Here is a 25,823-nt window from a genome sequence, read left to right as displayed (position 1 = left end):
CATCCTTAAACCTTTTGGAGTCTCCCACGTCATAGTGCGGCATGGTGATGATGTTATCACCACAGGGCTGGCAGAGAAACAGCTGTAAAGGGGAATGACGTGGTTGTTCATAGCTGTTGTACCTGAATGACCGTCACATCACAGCAATGAAGTTCTGGCTTTAAATTCCTCCTGAGTCTGCATGTTTTCCTTGTGTCTAGATAGGCTCTTTATGGGATGCTCCAGCTCCTTTCCACAGCCCAAAAGCATTCATAGTAGATTGACTGGTGATTTTGAATTGCCTGGAGGATACCCCATCCCCCTCCCCCTGCCAAACACGCACAGATACACACAGACACACACACACACACACACACACACACACACACACACACACACACACACACACACACACACACACACACACACACACACACACACACACACACACACACACTCCCCTTGCCCTCAGTCCTGTAACCTTGAACAACAGATGAACAATAGATGAAGCACGTAAAGGAAATGCATGAATGAATGAATTATTTGGACGTATCCACAATATCATCAAAGTAAGTAGAAATGAACGTAAAAGTCAGCATAAAAATGGGTGAAGCAGCAACTTTTTCAGCACGCACACTCACTCACTTCAAATCCTCTGGAGGATGCCAGCTGTGCTCACACATGGACTCACTTGCTCAGTTTCTGAACTTCTTGCAAAGTATCTGGCTCGGCAATCTCCGACTTCTAGCGAGAATGTTTCAGACATTTCATGGTCTCACATACATATATACATATATATAGTCTGCACTATAGGTTGATCAAAGCATGCAGTATCCTGACATAATTCCAATCTAAATGGGAGAATCTGGTGTAAGATCAAATAGAAATGACATTTAAGATTAAAACTGTACTTATCTCAACATGGTAACAAAAGGTTTATGGATAAATAAGCAATTATAATCTCTTCATGCATTCACAAATTCAGTTTGTTTCCTGCCTGCAGCTCGACTTGAAAGGTCAGAGGGAGATGAAACATTTTGATACATCTGTAAACATGTGATATCATGTTAGTGGTGCTTTGTACTTTTTGTGCTAGTTGTAATCTTATTTTCTGAAGGATTTTAGCCTCATGTTTCCTTCTCCGAGTTGTTTGTTGGCTGTGTGGAAGGACATTTGTAGCTCACTGGTACTAACACATCTGTTCTTTTAGCTAAAAAAAAACACAAAAAACTTAATGGGCTGATGCATCTGGCATTTTGGCCGTGGACACAGCTTGCTCTTGTTTCAGCCAACACTAACTATAATGATCTGTAGTAAACAAAGATACACAAACAGTATCAAATGTTTGCAGTGTTGAAGGAAAAAAAAAACACTGGCTACAACACCACATCATACTGTACATGCAGATGCAAAACCGCAACTAAGATGAATAAATAGGTAGGTACAGACCATAAAGGGCATATTAAAGGCAGTCAGAGGAGATGCATTAGGACGGTAAATATCAGCTCATTAACACTCAGGCATCCTGCCTGGTGCTTTGTGTGCGTGTGTGTGCTTGTACACAATAATGCATGCCACTGGGATCCATAGGTCATTACAGTAACAAGCAATTCAGCCTGCAGGACGGCTGCCATCGGCCTCCTAAGAAATAGAAATCCCACTAGTTTGCCAGACTTCTGTGCTGTGGAAGTCTCCACGTGTGAATACATGTGTCTGATGCTTTTGGAAGTAAGAAAAGAACAAAAACAAAACAGTAACTATAGATTTTTTTTTTTTTTTAAATCAGATTAAAACGATACATTCACATTCATTGCACTGGCCAAGTTAGGGAGATGATTATAGTTGGCGATAATTACAGATCTAATTGAGCATGATAAACAGTTGTGAGTTGTTTATTGAATTGTTCTCTGAAGGCAGACTAGTAATTAGAAGCTCAGTGAATTCGTAAATGTCACCTATTCACAGTGAATCCCTGTGACACCCCTCGCCTATCCTCTCTTCTCTTTGTCTGCTGAATGTGAATGACTTTCATGTGGTCTTATAATGCCAGCTTTGCAGCATTTTGATGATTTAAACACCTCTAAAAAGAGGGAGAAGAGCGCTGAGTCAAGAGGAGAGAGAGTACCCCACGCAATCAAACACCACAGAATAAATAAGCGGTACACTTAATAACGCAAATTACAAACAGAAGCATCAGTCACAAGGTTTTTATCAGTAATAAAACAACAGATACTTGTAATTTCAGGTTTAAACAGCATTAAGACCTTTTGAACAATTAAAATAAAGGGAATGGTAAAAGTTAGCAGTGCCTTGGAGAAGAGAAAATGCCAAAGCAACATCATAAACCAGACGCATATGATACAGGGCTTCATAGGAGACTTTCTGCTTATTGTCATAAGGCTTTATAAGGCTTGTGTTTGCATGAGCTCTGTAACTACAGTTACTGTAACTATAGTTTCTTCAGTTTGCAATATTTATAAGGTTCTTACTTTATCTTTTGTACCCCCTGCAAGCATTGTTTTTGAATGGAAGTTTGTATAGTTGAACAGAGAATCTGTAGCCATCAGCTGTGCTCCTGCTATCCCATTTTTTATGCATGCAGAGTGTTGTTTCATCCTATTTTTTCTCTGGTTCTGCTGTGTTTTGAGTTTTCTCTGAATCAAGATTGCAATTAAAATGTGTTGTTGCGGGTCTGTTAACAGCTATAACATTTGATCATTTATGTTCCAGAATGTCCAAACCAACATTTCTGATAGAGAACATGGAATTGACTTCATGCCTTTCTGAATTTCATGTGAATGGGTTCCTTTGTGTACTGTAAGGTCCCCACTACATCCCACTAGAACTAAGGTTGTGTTTTGTGTGCAGGGATCTGACGAACCTTCAGGATTGTGTGTTTTGCACATACTGTTAAAACAAACTCGTATAATCATATTTTAGTTCATTTTTAACTTGAAATAACATAAAATTAGACGCAGCTACAAGTTTTTAAAAACCTGGCATGTTTCCTAAAAATTACAAGGATTTAATAATTAATTTTTATATATTTCTATGTTTTTATACATTTTTTTTAACGATAAAACACCACTAACTAGGAATCTATATTATGAACATGAAACTTGATGAATTTGAAAGCACTAACTGGTTTACTTTTTCCAATCAGCCAAAGAGAAGTCTGATTTTGCAGGAATCAGATTTTGGCACGACCTTGGCTCGTTAATTAGGGCTTTCACAGTTACTCAAGTACAGTTCGTGAACTACCAGGGATTTGAAACGCACACAAAGTACATCCATTCAGTCCCAAAATGTAGTTTGCATTGTACAGGAATCTCAGTGGAGGCATTCATCAGTGTCAGTTATCCGGTCCGGTGTGCAGATCTGTGTTTTTTTATAGAATTCCTCAGTACAGAACTATTGCGCTATTTATTATAGTTCTCTGTAAGATCAATTTTGTATCTTTTCCCGTCTCCTTAGTGTTCCTGAGGAACAAAGTCCCAAAATGCATCAAGGCCGCTGAAACCTTGCTTTTAATTAAGGTTGAAAACCTTTTTATTTACTGCTGCATTTTAGTAATCTACCACAATGCACCATAACCTCTATTTCTTGCATCTCATTGATTTTTTTTCTTGTTTAACTTATGTCTGCCTGTCTGTATTTATTTCCCTCATAAACTTTTCTGATCCTTTACTTTTTAAAGCATTTTTAATGTTTTAATGAGCACTTTGAATTGTTGAACTGTCTTGTACATAAAACGTGTGTAACAAATAAACTTGCCTTGCCTCAGTACCTAGTACCTAATATGCCACCATAAAAATAATGAAAGTATGGCATTTGTGGCTAGGTCTTGAAACAAGTTTGACCGCTGCATGTGAAGTGCTCCATTGTACAATTGCAGAGTATGCGAGGTCGATTGCTTATGGGGAATTTTCTGAAAGTAGCACACGATCCAGATATGTTTCACATATTACAGGTTAAGCAGCTATAATACATACTAGATTTTGTTAAAATTAGTTGGGTTTTTTTTCGTTTTTTTTATTCCATAACACTGCCTCTGTCTTCCCCAGTTTTAATGATTTTTACCCTCATGATGTATCATCCAAACATCATTCTATATAGGAGGCAAATACTGCTCTGTAGTTGCAATCATCTGTTATCAGCTTATAAAACTGAAAATCCTGAAATCCATGTAATTAGTGTTGAATATTAATTACAACCAACAAGAAAGTGACCCATGAGATAAAAGAGAAAAGCTCAGCAGCATTGGCTAGTAAAGCTAAATAAATTGTTAATTGAAGTATAATTGATTAAATCATAACAACTTTTGATGTCAGTCATGTACACTGCAAATTAACAGAAGACTTCTGACTATTCCCCACATTCTTGCTCACTCGAAGTATTAAAGTCTTAGCTTCATATGGCATTTTCAAAAGGAATGTGCAAGAAACTCTGCTGTGCATATCAGCATTGGAATTGTCCCAAGTGGCTGTCAAAGAGTCATATTTAAATGATGATATACAATGTACAGATCCAAAAGAAGAGAAATTATACTAAATCTCACCTGCTAGCTAAATTGTACATTGACTGATCAGGGCAAGTCATTTTGTAGATTGTGCTATTATGTGAAATAAAGAGCACTTCCTTTCACTTCTAATGTTTTCTGTATCAAGATATTTATTTAAAATATAATCTTGCATCAATAAAATCTTAAGGTTAGCTAAATACAACCTCACACAAGCAGCAGCAACTCACATATTACGACATTTCATTGGTTCAGTCGTTTGTAGAACCAGCTTCAGCAGTGATAACTTGAAGGAATCATTTCCTTTATCGTGTTATAAGTCTGTCACCTCAGTGTGGAGAAATTTTGGCTTCAGGTCTTTGACGTTTGCAGGTGTTCATTCAGATATTTTATGGGTCAACCGCAGCGTTTCCATCAGGCTGAGGTCTGGACCCTGACTGAGCCGCTGCAACACTGAGTCTTCTTTTTCTTTGTCATTTTATTGTAGTACTTGGGATCATTGTCCTGTTACATTACCTGATTTCAGCCCAGCTTTAGCTGTCAAACAGATGGTTTCATACATCGCAACATTTAACCCTGTACTGTCAGATCTCAAAACCTACTTAATCAGACAGGCATTTTTTTAATTTTATATTTTTCTAGTTTGTAAAATGAAACACAATTAAATTTGTCTTCTGATTTTAACCCATTACTTAGACCATGTTAGAGCATTTTTCTAGCGGAGAAATTAGAGTTAAGGGTCTTGCTCAGGGGCCCAAAGTGGTTCAAAGCAGCTTGAACCCGTGTCCTCCAGACTAAACGCACCTCTGTAACCACTTGACTACAGTCTTACATCTTCTGTACAGCGACTTTGAGTGCCATGAAAAGTGCCTTACAAATAATATGTATAAATATTATTAATAATACTTAGAAATGTATAATACTAACATTTAACTGACCCTAATAAAGTGAATATCTGTCAAAGTTTTTTGATAATCAGATATCTTTTTTGGAAGTAACAGTAGCAGCTTTTGATTAAAATTAAATCCTTTTGATTTGATCAGTCCGTCCAACTGTTTAATGCTTTAGGTGAACTTAAGATTTGGTCACCAAACACTTAGACTGATTTATTGTGAGGGAGAACTCCTTTTAAGTCCTGTATGGACATGAGACAGGGGAATGGCAGCAAGGTTAACCTTTTCTGATTGTCATTCATGTACCTGAATGCCTCTTTAATGTCCTTCTCACACTGGACTAAAATTACCTCTGGACCTGCGGTGATTCTAAAACCCCAACATCTGTATTTGGTTGCGTACATAAGGCAAATCTGTGGTTCATTGTAATTTACAGACATTGATCCCGAAAGTGACGTTGAGGTTTATCAAACAAAATTTTTACTGCGTGATGCAGCCACACGTGTCTTCATCTCATGTCGTTCTTCTGCTGATCTGGACTTCTTGGCCATTCAAGTGTTACTGTGAAGCTTGATGTTGATTCATTTCTCTAAGTTTAACATTTAAAAATATCAGATCATGACACTGTATTGGCTAGGTATAGGCTGAAGTTGCAATATAATATCCCAGTATGGACCTCAATTGCCACAAGTAAGCTGAAAAAGAGGCAGAAAAGGCAACAAGAGGACTTTTATTTTTTTTTAAATTCAGGCTCGTTCATCACTGAATCACCGACATGTGCATTCAAATGGGATCAAAAGTATCTCATGACCTCAGTGTTTGATGAAATAGGGTATACAATTTGCTGTGGAATTTTTACCTTACAAATCACAGGCATGGCGGATTCGGATGGGATTAAAATCAGACATCTTCCGTTAATTATTAGGCTGCGTATTACCGCAGGTCCCCAGATGATATAAATCCTGTGTGAATGGGGCATAAGACTGATAAATAACTGTAGACTTGTCCCCAAACACTGATATTAATATGAGGGAAGCCTACTGTTCCAGCCACTTAAAAAGGCAATGATCAATATCCTAGTACAGTGTATGAAAGGATAGTGCTCATATTATCTCCACTTGTGACAAACCCACTGGGAACTGCATATGTAAGTACCTTCCCTCAAGTGAGGAAGGAGTATGGACTCTGATATGAACTGGATCAGTGAGATGAAATAAGATGATACCTCACACGTTGTATGACTCAAGTTTTGCCTGAAGGTCTCCCCAAAGGCCCTTTGAACATATTATAGAGTGCATCTGTGTCACATACCATCACTGTCAGGATGTGGGATCAAAAAGGATAGGGATTAGATGACCTATGTTTCCTAACCATAGGGAGGACCTTCACAGTTTCTGACCTTTTAGGATTTTTTCTACATATGTAGCACAAATACGGAAAAAACAAAACATGTACGCCATGAACCCATCCATTATTGATGACAGTAATTCATAACAATGCCATACATAGTGGTAGTCTGTCTGTATTAATGTTGATAAATTCAGACAGAACTGTTGAACAGTAAAATCAGCTGAGTGTTTACTTTGCTAATGCAAATAGCAGTCATGTTGGATTCTCAAGAAGGGTCAGTTGAGATAAGAATGTCTGAGTTATAATTATGAACTCAGGGAGCGGTCTATTTGAAACTTATAACAAGCAAATCGGACAGTCTTACTTCTAAGGACCAATGGAATATGCAATAAGTGGTATACTGTATATGAAGGAAAATAAAGAATTTCCAGAGGTTTGATGGCTTCCTCAGACATCTCAGTAAATCATGAGTTCCTGGAGATTAAATAAATCGTTGATCCTTGTCATTTTAATTAATTGTATGCTACTTTTGGAAGGAACTGAGGGTTTACCCAGGCCAGCCTTGGCAACCTTTTTCTGATCATGGGTGCCTGGGGTATTCTCGTCATTAAACAAAATAGTCATTTTTGAAAAAGAATGACGGGTGACCGAAAATTAGAAATATGCTACCACAGTTTCAGTTTGAAAACTCTCAGAAATACCACACCTTCATTATTATGCTGTGTATCATTTCTGTAACATTAAAATAAACTGCAAATAAATCCTTTAAGACTAAATAACATGCATAAATGCCTGATACTTTGCAGAGTGCGTAGGTGAGGAATGATCCGTATTTGCAGCAGAGTCAGGAGTAAAAATTGCATTTTTTTCTGCAGTCTTGGGATAAGCAAAAAGAAAAGCAAAGAAATGCATTCAGAAGCCTGAACAAACACATAAACATGCAGTGCTCATTGTTCTTTCAGGTCTTCAGATATATATCTCTTGTGCTTATTCTGAAAACAGGTTTATGCTAGTAAGGTAAATTGAAACTTAAATTAATTTGGCACTGGCATAACAGGTTGACAGACGCTGTGTGATTGTGCATGAATAACTGTGTGTGGGGTTGCTCAGTGTGTACATGCACTCGTGTATATATGTTTATGCATCCTGGCAAACAGAGTAAGGAGTAAAAAAATCTTATGATGTGTTAGTATTTGAAGTAAATCAAAGTTCTCATGTTTGATTTCAGTGTACAGCAGAAAAATGGCTTGTCAGGGTGCCACTGACACAAACAAATAGCTCCTGAGTGCATTTCAGCTTCAGTGCATTCACACCTTTCATCTTATATGTACACCACTCCCTATATTTCATTGTTCCAATAATTAACCTGACAGAATGCAGAGAGGTGAGAGGGAAGTGTTGGGTTATCCCAACACTGAATACTGAGCACACCCAAAAAACATACATCTCCCATGCAAAGGGATGCGTCTAAAAAGTTGTCATGGAATCTTGACAAATACGAAGCATTCATTATCTAAATCGCTTTCGTCCACCCCCACCCACCCTCAAGAAATGAAGGCCGCTCACAGTGATTGGATCATTTCCTGCAAGTGACTTAAGCCTGCAGGGAAGATCAATACCACGGCGCACACATACACACTTGGGGAATCACAAGATCAATACATATCAGTTCCCCTCTCAGTTGATTTAAGTATAGGAGAGTCCTGTCAGCCTCCCTTCCTCGTTGCTTGTTGTGTGTAAAAGCCACCTACTATAACAGCAGAACAGAGGGAAGACAATGCCTTTTAGTTATAAATGTGTTTGCATTTAAATAAAAGATGCAGCTTAAGAGAGACAAAAAAAATCTCTTTTTTTTTCTCTTTTTTTTAGAAGTTTACATGTTCGCTGTGGTCTGATGAAATGTCTGTGGAACACCCCGGTCAAAATACCACAGAAATTCAGTAAAACAGCCTCCTTTCAGTGTGTTTTTAAATAATTTACATGTTTTACATATTGCATCAAAACTGCTAAATGCGCTTCCATGGAAAATTGTGGAGCACTTAGCAACTAGCAATACTAGGCAGGCATGGCAGGCACTCCAGCATCTTACCAGCTACAGGGGTTGCACCATGACTGACTCTAACAGCACCACTTCACTGGCAGAGGAGCTCAACTGCTTCTTTGCTCAGTTGGAAGTAGAAACTCCACTCACACATGTGGCTCCCTGTTACAAGAGCATGAGGTGCAACAGCTGTTCAGGAGTTTGAACTCACAAATGGCTGCTGCCTACATGCCATTCCCAGAAAGATGCTCAGAGCATGCGCCGTTGAAACTGATGGTGTTTTTATAAAAATCTACAACCTGTCCCCTTGGTCAGGCCACCACCCCATTGTGCATAATATCATCTGTCATCATTCCAATCCCCAAAAAATTGCCATTCACAGTTTAAACAACCAACATTGGTACTTGTACGCCCATTATCACCCAACGCTTAAAAAAATGTCTCTTGATGCAAATCAAAAGTAGCCTTGTTCCCACCTTTGACAGCCGACAATTTTGCTACAGGCCAAACAGATCCACAGAGCACACCATCATCATCACTTTACAAACTACTCTACAGCATCTGGAGCCAAGAGGGCCATACGTGCACATTATATTCGTAGACTATAGCTCCACTAAACTATAATACCACCAATTCTCATTAGGAAACTGCTGCTGGCCTTTCACCTCACTTCTGTACCAGACGTTTTTTTTTAACCACACCACGCTGTCAAATTGGGCTCCCACATATCCTCCACCATCCATTTCAGCATGGTTCTCCACAGGGCTGCATATTAAGTCCACTTCTGTATTCACCTTGCCTCACCTTCAACTACATATCAAAATTTGCTGATGACACTACAGTGGTTGGCCTCATCTCAGGAGAGGATTCAGTGACCTACAGGGATGGGGTTCATAAACTGACCTTGTGGTGTCTCAAATATAATCTTACACTGAACACTAAGAAAACAAAAGAACTGATCTTGGATTTCAAGAAGACGACCACCTTCCCATTTTGATCAAAGTACCAATCGTTTGGAGAAAATTACAGAGCCACATATCTGTGAACTTCTCCTGGTCAACAAACGTCACAGCTGTTGTTAAAAAAGCACAGCAGCATCTAACCCCTGTCACAGACTGTTGCTTTCGTTCTGCCATTCAGTGCCAGAGAACATACTAACAGACTGTCTCACAGTGTTGGCGTACAGTCTACAAAGGGTCATAAAAACTACCTGAAAAAAGGCTCTCTTCTTTCCTCACTTGAGGACATTGCAATAGCGCAAAGACCATCATTAAGGATACTCCTCATCCTGGTCATCGTTTTTATGAACTCCTGCCGTCAGGAAAATGGTATAGGTCACTCAAAACACTCACCAACAAGCTGTTGAGTATTTTTTCTTCCAAAAGCTATCCAGTCTCTTGATAGTTATTCAGTATAAATATTCAGTAATTGTGCAATATGCTTGAAACTCACTTCACTTGATATCTTTCATTAAAACCATTGTATAGCCCACTTTTTAACCTGCTTTGGATGTTGCTGTTAGTATGTTGTACAGTATATAAAAGTGTCATATCTTTAAGATAACTCATCTTATATTTATAGCAGCTGGTTCTCGGGAGCAGAGTCAGTTGCTTGGCTTCCAACCCTCTCCTCTGCAGGGTTGTGATTTTTCAAATGATGTTTTCCCATCTTTTTGATAGTCACTTCAAAGGAACAGAGAATGCTGCATGATGTGAAGTTGAGTGGAGGTGAAGATTAGGAGGCTGGATAACGATACTGACTAGGCTCTGTGATGTCACAGAACCCTGGGAATCTGAAATGAATATTTTATATTTGTTTTAAATATTTTATATATTTTCAGAATCGGGCAAACGAAAATTAAGTGACAGGGTTATGTTATATTAGCGTTTTTGATTTGGTATTCACTTCAAAGGAAACATTTTTTCACACTTTGTTTGCTCTAAAGCATTACAAAGTGATTGTACAAAGTGACTGCTGATGTTTATGTGTGGTTCTGCATTTTCATTTCTCTTCTTTCCAACATTCTTACACCAATATTTATTTCCACTCACTTTTGTTCCTGTGTGCAAGCATATTACTGAAGCAAATTGGGGTCAATAGACTCTGTCACTTCATGACTCCGGACTCATCAAAGAGAAAAAAAGCACAGCAGGAAGAGAGAGAAAAATACAAACAGATGTGATAAAAGGGGAAATAGAGTAAAGAAGAAAATGTATGAGTCGAGGCAGAAATCTTAAAAAGGCTGGGACAGCACAAGACGTAGCAAAGAGAGAGGGAAGAGTGGGATATGGACACAGGGAGGGAAAGAAGAGTAGAACCTAAAAAACAAGTGACAACCTCAAATTAAATTCCCATCATGTCAGTGTAGAACAGAATTCAATAGTGTTTATTGGCAGCCCCTAGCCTGAGGGAAATTACATTCTGAAGCAGAGCATGGAATGAATACACACACACCCTTCAACACAGACACACACATGCATACACAACCAAGTAACAACACATCTATTGTACACAGTACTGTGCATGTGTCTGGACCCAAAATAAGTCCTTCTGGCTGATGCAAGCATACAGACAGGCAATTTATCCCCTCAGGTCTATGTGCCATTTGCACAGTGCATGCATATGTGTATCTGTCAGTGCTGGGTCTATTTGCGTGCCTTTATATGTGTGTATTTGAACTTTCTTCTTCCCCTGCACGCTTTTGCTGATGTGAAAAAGTCTAAACTGTGCATTTTAGATGCATTTTATACATTTTTATGTCATTTTCCATTCTCTCCGCACTCATACTCACCGTAAATGGGATCACACTACATACACAGGTTTTATATTATAGTGGCTGTATTAAATGTGTCCCCAGGCTCAAGCTGCCATGAGCACAGAGCTTCAGTGGCTTTTTCCAACCTCCAGCATCAGCAGCGAAAGGCAATGTACTTTAATGGCATGCCATTTAACAGTTTTATGCAGAGCACATGTGGAGGCTATTATTGCTGATGTTTCTCCGATGCAGATTTGCTTTAAGTGGCAAACTGTCTGCCTTTCTCTTGACCCCCCTCAAACCCTCTTCTCACTGTTTCTCTGCTGTTCTAACCCTACGTTTGTCATTGTCATCACCAACCATCCACTCATTCTTTCCTCCTTTCTCTCTTCCTCTAGGAATGCGCAGAGAGGGCTTTGGGGTGCTCAGGAGAAGATCTGAAGTCTCTTTTCTACTGTGAGCTGTGTGACAAGCAGTACCTGAGACACCAGGAGTTTGACAACCACATCAACTCCTACGACCATGCACACAAACAGGTACTGAAAATGCACCTGACACTCAAACAGGCATTTTTTTCTGTGATGTCTTATTGTAGAATTTGAGTGCATTAATGTGGCACTTCATGTACTGATGGAAACTTACCCCATCTAGCTGCGCCAACCTTCCCATTGGGTAGTGTTTCCAAGCAGTAGGAGCATGACAGCTGCAGCATCTTTAACAAGCACACACGCTGAGGTGGAAGATCTCAGCATGTACAAAGCACACAGTCTAAAACAAAATAAAGAGGCATGAGCTCATAACTGCATTCGTACCAAGACTTCCATTTTTACTCATTTATGTCTGAAAAATCTGGTTATCATGTGTTTTACTGTTGATATGGGCTGTGCATAAACAAATAAAACTACTTTTTTTTGTTTGTTAGTTTTTTTGTTTGTTTGAATAAAATGTTACAAACACTGTCTTGTTCCAAATGTTGCCATAGATACTGAATATGTGTGAGAACATAGTGCAGGTGTAATTGATGTAACTAGTTTGTAAAACATTTATCAACCTTTTTCTACATGCTGGAACAAACTTGATTGGACGAGCCATGTAACCCACTACCTGACTGTTTTGTTCAAATTATGTGATTGTTTTAAGATGAGGTCAGAGCCTCCTCCAGTGTTACAGTGGTAAAGTGTTACTGTGCTTAATGCAGAACCAAATACTTTATTTATATTTGAAGGAATATTTAATTCCTTTTAGGAAGTACCATTAAGCTCTCAAGGTCTCAGTTGTCTCTTGTGATAACGGTGTATTGCTTTATGTCACACACCAACAGTGAAACTACCTCACATAGCAACAAGGAATTCCAGAAAGTATTGATGGAAGAGAAGACAAGAGCGGCCCAAGCAAGACACCAAACAAATGTCACTGTCTTGCAAAAGTAGCTCAATCTCCACTCCTAAAGGGAGAGCTGTTTAACCAAAAATTGCATAAGCTCCTTTGTACTGCTTTGAGGTGAAGCTGTAAGGTTTGAAAGTGTCCATCCTTTTGTGGATGCTCCACTAATCCACTATCTTTACTAAAACAACAGGTTTTTCCACAACATATAACAGTTCTTGTGTAATCCTGTTTTTTAAACTGTTGAAATATGTATCTTAAGCAGAAGGTTAATTTTAATTCAGCATGAAAAATATAAATGACTACAACAAAATATACTTGAAAAAGTACCCATTATGTGTACAGTATTTAATACTGTTGAGATTCTAACCCTCACCTAGATGACAGAATACTCCTTTTTGTTTTTTGTTTTTTTTCCTCTTGTCCAAAGTTCATAGCAGTTGATTTGTATGTATGATGCACATCGAAATGCCATTGCTATTTTACTTTAATTCTCAACTCGTTCTTCATCCAACGTACAAAGTTTCAGCACCAACTAAACCATGGAGCTGTTAGTCATGTCTAAAGCAGAACTCTGTTAGGCCCGTTTGGACAAGATGAGTCCACTGGACCATTAGGAAAAGCCCCGGCAGCAGGTTTCCTTCAGCTTTCACATTCACTTTCATAACCAACCTGCACTCTGGACTAACAAGCTGAAGGTTCTGCTGATAGCTCAGTCTCCTACAGCTATCTGTTGTCAGGCCAAGGCATATACTCGCAAGCACAAACATACAGCCGTGCAGTTAACCGTGTACACACTTGTCCTCAAATGTAGGCAATCTCTCAACCAAGCCAAGTCTCTTCCCACTTCTGAACGCCCACACTGTGCAACATGAAATAAACATTGAAAAAGAACGTTCCTCCTCTGTCATTGTTCTTTAAAAATAAATTGAAGCAACTGCAGGCCAATGTTAATGCTTTGTTTTAGCCAGCGGCAGGCACATGAAACGAGCTGTATGAGGCACTGAGCTGACAGTAGCCACTGGCACCGTGGCAACAGACGTGCACACACACACAAATACAAAGATGCACGCACACTTTGCCTGCAGAACAGACAACAGATGAAATTCTAGCTGAAGACAGCTTCCCTGTAGAAGTGTTGGCTTGGGAGAATGGAAGCTGATTGCGTTAGCTGTGTCTTCTTTCGTTGTCATCGATTGAGGGATAAACATATCCGAATGCAGGGCTCAATGAGCCCTCATGGCTGATTATGGACATAGCTCATTACAACAGAATCACACATCTTTTAAAAGAAAAGAGCAATCAGCCCATTAGTATGTCCCCTCACATGCTATATAAGTATACTTAATCCTTCATGCTAAGGCCCTAGTGGATTTGAATTAACTCTGATTCATCTATAGTTGCCTCAGCCTGAGCACTCCTAAACACATCTAAAAGAATATTGATCGTCGCTTTGACCGATGCATTGAGCTGCACAGCTCACGGTTACGATGCCATGATACAGAGCAGGCTCAATATCACTTTCAACTGTATAGGGCATGACATTATCTATGAAGATAAAATAATCCACTTACGAGTGCGAAAGATAGAACAGTCTGTCTAGTTTGCTCTCTGAAAAATGTGTTCGACATGTTGTCTGGGTCTAAATATAATCACAGGTGCACGTGCAGCGAGCTCTCTTCTGCCTGACATATGTGAGAGGAATTTCATCTCATCTAGAATGTTTTATCTTCCTCTCTCTCCAATCTTCTTTCTTTTTTCTCCCTTTCACTGTCTCAGGATCTCAGTATCATGGATGTAAGATGAAATATTTCCCATTGAATAAGTTTGGCAACAAAATCCACTCTAAGCTTCTCACACGGGCAATACACAAATATTTACAATGTACAGGCATCTGAGATGTGTATGTTGCAGGGCTTCAAACCCACAGTTTCAGCAGCATATAGGTAATACCATCCTCAGTATCTTCAGTGAGCTGAGAGTGGGATGTTGAGTGTTGTGTGATAATTTAAAACGACACAAGCTTGTGCAAGACTGAGCTGAGATTAACCTGACAACTGTAAGCTTCTGCATTAGATCTGGGCGTGAAAAAGGGTGTAAAAATAAATCTGATGACTGAGAATCTAATTTTATGACCGCATGTATGTGTGTAATACATATTGTATGATTGGATAACGCCGAAGAATGATTTTAGAAGCACCTGCATCCTGTTACAACATGTACTACAAGATACATTCACAAAGGAATAAAGTAAAGCCAGTTCATAAAGCATGGCTGGGGTTCACCCCAAAGTAGCTCAAATACACTGGGATCCAAGAAGAAGATAGGGGGTGAAGTGGCGTATAATACTCTGTTCCCAAACTCCTGACTCCTTCCATCAGACAAGCACAGACAAAGACAAAAAGAAGCACGCCAACAATGCATGTGCACACACACCTGCCAAGCCCTGATAAAGGAAGGATTAAAGTGTGTCAAAAAAGGAAACCTGAGAGACAGGCACGGATAATTGTTTCCCTAGGAGCACTGGTGCACCCAGTGCTATAGACATAGTTTCACATACACACACTCGTGCAGGTGCACACTCTCTCATCCACAAATGTGTATGCTCAGATGCATATATTATTAATTGTCCTGCAATATAATGCAAGTTAAGATCTACCATGTTAGTACCCGACCCCCCCCCCCCACACACACACACACACAAAGTAGTTTCTTGCATCTACGCTTATGTGTTTGACATAATCAAGCCGGCGTAGATGGAGCCTCGTTTCACTTTCATTTCATCAAATGCCAACGTTTGTCAAAACCCTTTGGCATCACACTGTAAATCCACATGGTACCCCTTGGCATTTTATTCAATGTACAAGGATAAAGCAGTGAAAGAGTGTATTTGAAGCCCTTCATCATTTGTGACAACCCTGAAAATCCAGTAATGTTACCTTTTATAACGCCATGTCATGAGGTTTCTTCTTAGAGCGCACTGAACAGATCGAGTCTGCTCCACGTCACTCGAGAGAGAAAAGTCTAGGATAGCTCAAACTAATGAATGGCCAACATCAGTACATCTGGAATAAGTGTATATAGTATTTAAAGCCAAATGAGTGTATTTCCTGATCCTGAAAAGACAGTTTTGTAATCTAACATGTACTAAGGAAACAAGGTGTCTCAAATGAATTAAGAGCAGTTAAAAGTAAGAAATAATAAAAAAGATGGTCCACCACCCAACTTGAACTTAGATATCTATTCCACACTCTCTGTTGCTCTTAACTAGTAGTAGTTGAACCCAGCATTTAAACTTTTTTAAATTCCTCTTTCAGTCCCCAAAATGATGCATTATAGATTGATCACCTGCAGCAATGAGTGTGTGTCATGGTTTGTTTTGTGTGGTCGTATGGACTTGCAACCTGTTCATGATGCACCGTGTCGCTGAACAGGAATAAGTGGTGCAGAAAATGAATGAACATCAACAAAACATTTATTTTCAAAGACCAAAAAAGATTTCAGGAGGGTTTTCTTTGTTGTTGTTGTATTTTATTTCTCAAAAAGTTTGTTTCTCTCATTAAATACTGTTCTTTTAATAATATTTAGTTGTTCTGTCCTCACCCATATTTGTGTGTTGATGAAAATTTTGTTTTTTAAATTTATTGTGGCGCTCTGGTGAACTGCTGTTTTTCTTCCTTTTGCCTTTGTGTTTTTTCTGGCCCTTTGTTATGTTTTAACAATAATTTTGTGTTTTCCAACTGAGGCCTGATGTCATTCTGACATCAACTTATGCCATCAGTGTCAACTGCATTTGTAGTCTACTTGTCAATGTTTAGTAGTTTGGTGCAAAGACCCTTTCTTCGAGGCCAAATGGAGTTCATTTCACACGAGCTTTAGGGATAAACATCTGCGAACACTGTACACTGAAGTTTTGAAAGACAACTGCCTGCAAAGGGCTTCTGAAAACTAATATCTCACTTACTCCCACCTCTCTGCCCCACTCTTTCATCTCACCTCTGCCATCCTCATCCTCTTTCTGTTTCCTCCCACACCCTTTATGTCCACCTCTTGCAGAGGCTGAAGGAACTGAAGCACAGGGAGTTTGTTCGTAATGTAGCCTCCAAATCATGGAAGGACCAGCGCAAACAGGAGAAGGCGCTCAGGCGTCTGCACCAGCTCGCACAGCTGCAACAGGAAACCCAGCGGTGAGTGGGAGGAGTGTGTATTTGTGTGTGTCTGTGGCATTGTATGTTTGTAATGACACCGGTGGCAGGAGTCCAGAGGGGTGAGAGTGCGTCACATCCACTCAACATTTCTTAGATTTGATGGATGCAAGCACTCGGTTGTCCTAGATAGGCCACAGGTGAAGTAAATATAACTAAAAGATGCATTCTTGCTTATGCGCTGAGAACAGGTGATGAGTAGGCAAACGGAATGAAAAACATTGAGTTAATAAAATGAGGGAACAAAGCTGACAAATGAAACCTGCCTCTCTAGTTGCAAATCCAAGTTCATGAATGCAACTGATACAAAGCAATATGTTGTGCAGGCAGTAATCACATTGATTGCTTCTGTGTCCTTTGCAAATGTTAAATGTATTTTCCTCTAGTCAAATGACACTCTGTGAAAAGTGTTAATTTGAGCACTAATAGCATGTATTTTTATTTCTTCTTTTCTGTCTTTGCTACATGTGGGATGATTATCTTCTGCAACTTGAAAACAGCCTCTGCAGAATTATAGACTTATAGAAGGAACAAATGCGCTTGAATTTCTCTCTACCAACATATAAAATGCTCTGATAAATGCTGTAATCAATCATTTATCTAATCATACAACTAAACTGTGGCGTGCAAAAGTTTAGGTAGCATTGTGAAAAAAAAACGAGTGCCACTGTGTGCAGAGTGAGTGAAAGATGATCTGATTTTGAAAAGGCAAAGCAGGAAAGAACAAAGATTTCTTTAATATTCTGAGCTCCTTTGCATTTTTATTTCTTTAGCTTCTTCATTTACCGTTTCATAACAACAAAAACAGCCTCAAGCTGTTTTTGGGCACACTTTATGGTCAGTGCCTTTCAGCCCATTTTCATTTTAAAGCTTGAAATATTCATAAAACAGAAATGTTGTATTTGTTGTTGCTGCTTTCTTTCTCTCTTTTTTGTACATCTCTATTATCATTTTTGTGCCACCCAGAACAACTTTCAAAGTAGTATTTTGCAGTATGTGTGGTTTATATGCACATTGCACAACACATTTTTTTTTCTTAAGTATTCCAGGAAAGGGATTTTTAGGGGGAAAAAAAAAAGAAAAGGTTTTTTGGACGCAATCTATATTTTTCGAGGAACTTTGATAAACGCAATGATATTTTTCTGAATTAAACTGAGTTGTTACAAAAAAAAAGTAACAAACCAGAGAAAAAAGTGCAATAAAACAGCAGGTGAATTTTAAACCAACATTTCAAACTAAAGCGTCTAAAGAGCACTTAACAGAAATCCGCTAGGTTTCTCTTCAGTGCCCTCTCAGGTGATCGTTTCAAGTCTGTTCCACTCTGAACACAGTGATCATCACCGGCAGGTAATTTCATGGGTTCTTGGATCCGACTTTAAACGGCAGCAAAAACAATGCTTTTGGTTTTCTCAGGGGTTAGTAAGGAATTGCTCTGAAGCAGGTTAAAATGAAGTCTTGAACTAAAGTTAACTTATTTGTCTCGTCACATCTTGTTGCAGAGTCCCAAGAAGGATGTGTGGGCTGAGACGTGGAGTCAGAGCTTTTAGCCAGCAACGAGACAGAGATGTGGATAAAAGAGAGCACAGCCCTGAGGGCAATCCTGAAATTGTCAACCACCCCCAGCGTGCCCCTACTACACCACGACGGACTCTCAGCCACCGGTCAGACAATTCGTGCCAATCTTCCTTACAAATACCTATCGCCCCTGCTCCAGTGGAGCCACCACTAATCCCTTCGACATCTGATGTAGACTCTCCTGCGGCGCATCCCCAATCCTGCCACAGCTTGTGTCCCCAGCTGCTCGTTCCGGCACAGGGGAGAGTGGGAGGCAGGCTCGGAGTGTCCTTCTGCTTCTCACGCAGGGGGCCCCGGCTGGAGCCTTCAGCATCCGTGTTCTCTGACCAAGAAGAGGAGGAGAGAGAGAACAGGGAACAAAAGAAAGAAAGGATAAGGGAGATCATCGAGGATATTGACAGGGAAATAAGGGAAACCAATGAAAGAAAACACAGTGAGAGTGAGGGAGAAAAGTCAGTTTCTGGCAAAAATGACATTCAGCTAATCCCCAGAGAGTCCACAGCAGAGGAGGAAACGATGGATAAAAGAGACATAGTAACAGAACATTGCCCCATTTCCATCACAGCCCCTTATAATCAGATCTATGACTCAAAAGTCTCACGATCACCGACCCAGGTGGCAGTGTGGGACACAGCATTGGCATTGGCACACATGGACACCAAACAGAGAGAGACGGGGAGAAATCATGAAGCACACAGAGGGAGGGAAGTCAGTGCTTTTGTGTCTGTGCTGGGGAAAGATGGTTCAGGCCTGAGATGGCCTGAAGGTTTGCTTAAGTTCACCAAGTCTCAACCACACATCTCCTACAGCTGCAACCCACTCTGCTTGAACCTTCAGCCACCAGAAAAATACACCGACGGTTTGCAGGACTCCACAAAAAATCAGTTCTGCGATCTTTCTGATGAATCAAAGCCACCTGTGGCAGCAGATGCTGTTTCCTGTTTACAAAGACAAGCAAGAAATGTATTTAGAGCACAGGAAAAAGATGAGCAGGAACATCATATCATTGTGCAGACAGAAGCACATCTGCTCCTTAAAAATGAAAACCTTTCATCATCAGAAACTGGACCCCAAAGAGGAAGATACAGTTTAAGTAATCTGAATTGTGAGAAGGAAGCCTCCCCATCGTTTGACCCTGCTCAGTGTGACAGATCTACCACGAACTCCAGGAATCCTCTGGGAGGCAGATTAAAGGATGCAAAAGGGATCAGGAAGAGAGCCATCAAAGCCCTGAGCTGTAAATTAGAGTCTGTCGCCCAGTCTAGCACACAGGGGATACGCATCAGCCCGTCCAGGTGTGAATGTGGGAGTGAGACAATGTGCAACTGTGCCAGCGCTCCACAGTTATGTGTGGGTGTCCCAAAAGTGTCACGCAAGAAGAGGAAGACCAAAACAAAGAAGCACAGGCTGAGAAAGAGGAAGGGGGTAGAGAGGGAAAAGGCCTCAAACAAGCGCCAATTTACAAAGTGCAAAGTGAAGAGTGTTGTTTCTACAGTTTCTAATGGAGGACAGAGCAGAGGAGAATCTGGGGGAAGATGGGAGAAGAAAAGGAGGCAAAGAGAGATGAGGATGAGGAGGGTGGCTATAGTAGGAAGCCACGGTCTCCCGGGGAGCTATGAAGCTGAGCCAGTATCTGTCTCTGTCAGAAAGCGGCCTCACAGGAGCAACAGCACTGAATACAAGTCTCAGCCAGGCAGGGAGCAGGCAGAGGACTGTAACATCTACTCCCAGCTCACCAGAGTCACAGCAGATAGACATACTGAAGGGGAGTGTAGGCGAGATGGAGATTCAGTGACTTTTCCCTGGCGGTCTCACTTCTCTTTACGCGCCTTCTCACCAGGATGTGACTCAAACTTGATTTGGGAAAGGGGTCACCATAACAACCCCAGGAGTATCATTGACTCCTGTTACCCTGACAACAGGTGTGTTAGAAGCCCAGCTAAAAAGAGAAAACTTCTCCACAGGGACTGGAAAGTCATTCATAGTAAGAGAAACTGTGAAGTCTGGGAGGAGAGTGGAAGGAAAATCAGGGGACACTCAGACAGTAGAGACAGAGGACCCATCTCAGACACTGAACACTGGGAGTGGATGAGGAGGGACTGTTCCAGAGGTAATGAGGAGGGCAGGTCAAGGGCTTGCTGGAGCTCAAGAAATAGGTCAATAGATTGGGATCATGCTGCCAGGTTTAGTCCTAGTCCTAGCAGCTGGAGCAGGAGACACAGACATCTCAGCACTGAAGATGTAGACTGGGACAGGTGTAGTGTAGATACATGGACGTGGGGCAGCAGTGACAGCTGGGAAGATAGGCAAACATACAAGTCCATTTCAGGGTCCAGGGTAGGAGCTGACAGCAGAGACAGCCCGTATAGTATGTGGAGATGTGGAAGCACCAGACGCTCAAGTTCGAGACATCCATCAAGCCCTGAGTGGTGGATGAGAGGACACCCGCATTGCTGCCAAAGTGTAATCCGCACACAGGGCAGCAGATGCCAGAGCCCACGCTCCTGCAGCCCTTGCAGCAGTACCAATATGTCTGAACTGAGCTGTGAGTGGAGCAGAAGCAGCACTTGTTCAGGAGTCACTGCAGATGAGTCCTGCAAGACGTTCTCAAGAACGGAAGAACTTCCCGAGGAGGCAAGAAAGCACCACGGCCCCATGTCCAATTCATCTGGCCTTTCCTCTGCCCCCCCTTCTGATTCCACCCCACACATATCCACTCCAAGAGATCCAGGCCTCAATATGAACCACTGTGACAAAAGTCACTCACAGCTAAAAGAGACCACTCCACAGTCAGACCCTTCTGTTGGATTCTCTGCCACTGGCACCACTCTGTTAAGACTATGTCCCAGTAAGACTTTGCCACAAAAACCAGCTAGGATGTTGATTTTCCCTCTCATAGGAAAACTTCCTGCAATCCAGAGGGAGGCAAGAAGAAGGAAAGGGCTGCTGGAGAAGAATCAAGAAAAGGAGAGGGATGAGGGCCATGGAGTTGATCCTGGCACAACTGTTGACAGTCCAAAATGTCCTCTGGACAATGCTGAGTCAAATCCCAGCAGCATGCCAAATCTCTGCCTGTCACAGATTAGGACTGACGACAAACAAACTGTTGGAGAGAGAACTCCACCAATCAGCTTTTCAGCTGAGGAGATGGACAAATATCGTCTGCTGCAAGAGCAGGCGAGAGAACACATGCAGAAAGTCCTGGAAAAGAAACAAGAGTGTGCAGATACACACATACAGATAAGCTATTCACACAGAGCACATACAGAGAACTGTGTGAAATCAGAAGAACAATACACACCTGAACCTTTGCACAGCCCAGCACAGCCTCAAGCCCTGTTGATGCATACAAATACAATGCAAAGACAATTCCAACACACCCTACACATCAGTGTCCCCATCCCACAAGTGAACCCACAAGAGAGCTTTACCCAGGCCATGGCTCCAGCAGTCCCCAGCCTCACCCCTCTAACGCTGTCTCCCCCTCTCTCCAGTCTCCATCAAATCATTTTACAACACACAGCTCTCTCCCTTCCCCCCCACTCCCCCTCCACTTCCAGCTCTTCACCCTCTCCTGCCTTCCACCCACACCCACAGCCACCTCACTGTCCCCTTTCCCTCCCTCATACTTTTCACCTCTCCCCTGTTGCCATCTCCTCCCTGTTTCCCTCCATCGTGCTCTCCCATCATCCCATCCCTCTCCTTCCCCAGTCCCCGGCTTTCCACACACCTACACTCACCCCACTCTCCCCGGTCCTGCAACCATTGAACCCCCAGCCTTTCATGGACAGATCGTGGCCAGTGAGGTTTCAGCAGAAGGCGATATGATTCTCACAGAGTGGCTGCCATGTCCATTAATCTTTCTTGGCAACACTGACCAATGAGAGAACGAAATGGAATGGTTGAAGAAAAGCCCGATTTTTGGAGTCGGGTTGTGCCAGCGCTTTTTGCCTGTTTTCAAATGAAAACTTGTGTCCCCATTTAGGTTCCACTGTCCTGCAGCTGACAGTGAGGCACCAGACTTTGATCCTTTGCATTCGCTATCATTTCCCATTCAGACCCAGAATAAAAAGAAAGGTGCACCTGCTATTCAAAGACAAACTGGGCTTGTGTCATCCTCTCTTCTTCCTTTAGAGCCACAGGGAGACCAGCTGCCTTTTGAAGTACCCTCCAAGCTAGGGACAGAATAACAAGAGAAAGTGATAATACTCCTTCCCTATCTCCATTTCATACAGGTTATCTGAGTCAAAGTGTGACTTTCAACAAACATAAATAATGTACCAATAGCCAGAGGGGCTGGCGCAGGCATTTATAGGGATTTCTGGACACAAATTCACATCTGGAAGAACAACAATTATTTTCCATATCTGATATTGGTAAGGACCCATTTTGTAGACAGTGTAAATATTATGAAAGTAAGCATATATATATATATATATATACATATGACATCATTGGAAAACTGGAACATTAAAATGAAAAGTGAATTTAAACTTGACTACTTGTCCATTTGATTATTCTCCACAATGGCTTCAGATAGATGTTTTTCATTATGTGATATGTTATGGCCACACAGCATCTAGCAAATCAATTAATGAGACAGCAATGAATAGTGTGATATGTTGCATTAAAGCGTGAGTGAAAATGAATAGAGTTTAAAGGCTTTTATATTACTCTACTTGTTGTTGATCCAACATTTTACAAAATAGTCCACATAAAGCTTCAATATGGTGTTCTTTACAACATCTAATAAGAAAGCAAATAAATCCGAACAGTCTTAGATTACACAACCCTGCGGCTTCAAATATCGAACTTTTGCCCCTTTCACGGAAAACAGCGTTTTCTTTAAAATCCTTGAGCGTACCATCAGCATGTTCACTGTAAAGGGATTTTCTCTTTTAAACTGGAATGTTTGGGACATGTCCAGGAGGGTAAACTAAAGGACACAAGTAAAACACGACTTTGTTTAATAGAATTTAGATTTAGAAAAGGGCTCACCATAACACTGGTAACCACACCAGCCATTTGCAAAGGTCCTGATCGTCCTAAAGGCACAAAAGAAAAAGGTAATTAGTTTATTGACCAATTTAAAAAGGAACAATAGGTATGAAAGCATTTTTCAATCGTGTCGTACCCAGAGGAATAGTCTGCCCTTCAAAAAAACATAAAAACTATATATATATATATATATATATATATATATATATATATATATATATATATATATATATATATATATATATATATATATATATATATATTTATTTATTTATTTACACACACAGTTGGAACAACTTTTTTTTTTTTTCCAAAAACTGCAGCTATTTTATTGAAAGAGACATATTTATTTGACCCCATTTCAAGCTGAAGAAAAATAATAATTCTTGCATCTTAATATAGCTGATGAGCTTCTTCCTTATACAGGTTGCCAGGGTTATGGGTGATGGTAACTGTTGCTAGGCCTGGTAATAAAGCTGCTTGCCAAGGAGTTGATAGCTGCAGCGGATGCTACTAAGGGAGTAAAACACTGAAGAGAACTGAGAGAAGAGAGAACATCCAGATGGTCTATAGAGTGCTTGGAGAAAATGGATTGACTTCCCCTCTGTGATATGAGTCAACATATCCAAGCACAATGGGGGATACATCAGGGGTTGGTATAAATACAAAAAGTAAAACAAGACACAAAATCTACATTCTCTGCCCTGAGGTAATGCCTAAAAGTTAACTCTTGAAGACTCAATAATTATTATGTCTTCTTTCTCCTTCTTATGACCCCTTAGCTTGTGTGTGTGCGCATTTGTGTGTGTGTGTGTGTGTGTGTGTGTGTGTGTATGTATTTAAGTTTATGAGAAACAGAGGATCCCTATCTCTCTCCACAGAACAGGAGATCAAACAGACTCAGTGAAATATAGAGCAGCAATAATTAGCAGCTGTTACGGCATCAAACCTCTCTATCTCTACCTCTCATTCTCTGACACACACAACCCATGTCTCTGTTATTCTCCAAGAGTTTGAATTAGAGATACTCACATGCACTGCAACTTCACAGTTTTCCAAAACTAATAATAAGAGAGATGGTATAAAATCACCCCTCCCCCCTTTTGCATTCCATATGAATTGTAATAACTTCTGCAGACAAAATGCAAAAAGGTTTTATTATATATTTTCTTTTAAACGTACGGTGAAGTCAAATAATTTAAATAATTTCAGAAGCATATATATACCTATAAACCTGAGAGTTTTGTTTTATTATAAGACAAGATGTCGAGGGTCTTTCTGTCATTCTTACAGTTATTCACACTGCGGTCATGTGGAAATTAGTAATCACAATATCACTGTACTTTCTGTCAGTGACTGATTAAACCATTACCTAAGCCCTTAGACTTGCCCCCTGGTGTGTTCATGTTTTGCTGCTGCCCGTGCACCCACAGGACTGTAAGTTGATTTATGATCGAGAGGAAGCAGTTTCTTCAGTCAATCTGCTTCTGAGAACTAATGAGGAATAAAAGCTAAAGCTGGCACTCAGACAAAAAGGAATAATAAAAAAAATCGGTGCTTGCAGAGAGCTCACTGCTAAGGCACAATCTCTTCTATTGGCTCCACATTTGATTGTTAGATTGCGGGTATGGCTGTAGATTGAATTGAGCAAAAAGAGCCCCTTGCGGCGACTGAAGCAATCCATCGAGCCAAAATTGCGATGTTGTATAAATGAGACACTTCTCCATCTCTTGTACCCTTCCTTTCTTTTCTTTTTTTCTCTTTTTTTTTAGGTTTGCCTCCTACCATTCTCTGTGATTCAAGCAAGTCAGCAGGGCTGTGTTCAGCTCCCCTGGCTGTTCTCTGACAGTGCAGAAAAAGAAAGGCACCATTACATTTCATCCCCTTTCTGCCCCTCATTCAGAGGCCGGTTGTCTGAATGCCCCTCTGCTGCACAATCCTCCACAGGAACAAGCACGCTACCTACTATTATTACGCAGAAAGAAAGAGAAAACCCTTCCCATACCATTTCTCTTACAGTAACACTCATTAAAACTTTTCCAAAGTTGTGGGAGAGTGTAACACAAAGAACCATACAGTTCAACTCCAATTTACTTCATTTTTACTGGACCTCTGTGGCTCAAGG

General features: G+C 40.6%; 1 protein-coding gene across 1 annotated transcript in view; it reads left to right on the top strand.

Moving 5' to 3' along the window:
* LOC133430669 (G patch domain-containing protein 8) overlaps positions 1–23,106 on the top strand; it is a 47,571-nt gene extending 24,465 nt beyond the window's left edge. The window contains exons 3-5 of the mRNA XM_061716745.1: positions 11,936–12,073; positions 16,977–17,107; positions 18,625–23,106. Of these exons, the coding sequence (XP_061572729.1) occupies positions 11,936–12,073; positions 16,977–17,107; positions 18,625–22,528 (4,173 nt within the window). The 3' untranslated portion in view covers positions 22,529–23,106. The remainder of the gene's footprint in view (positions 1–11,935; positions 12,074–16,976; positions 17,108–18,624) is intronic.
* Positions 23,107–25,823: the final 2,717 nt, after the last annotated feature.

Source organism: Cololabis saira, chromosome 3, assembly GCF_033807715.1.
Source record: "Cololabis saira isolate AMF1-May2022 chromosome 3, fColSai1.1, whole genome shotgun sequence".
Classification (NCBI taxonomy): domain Eukaryota; kingdom Metazoa; phylum Chordata; class Actinopteri; order Beloniformes; family Belonidae; genus Cololabis; species Cololabis saira.
The sequence above is the reverse complement of the archived record's forward strand: the minus strand, read 5'-3'. Positions and strand labels throughout refer to the sequence as shown.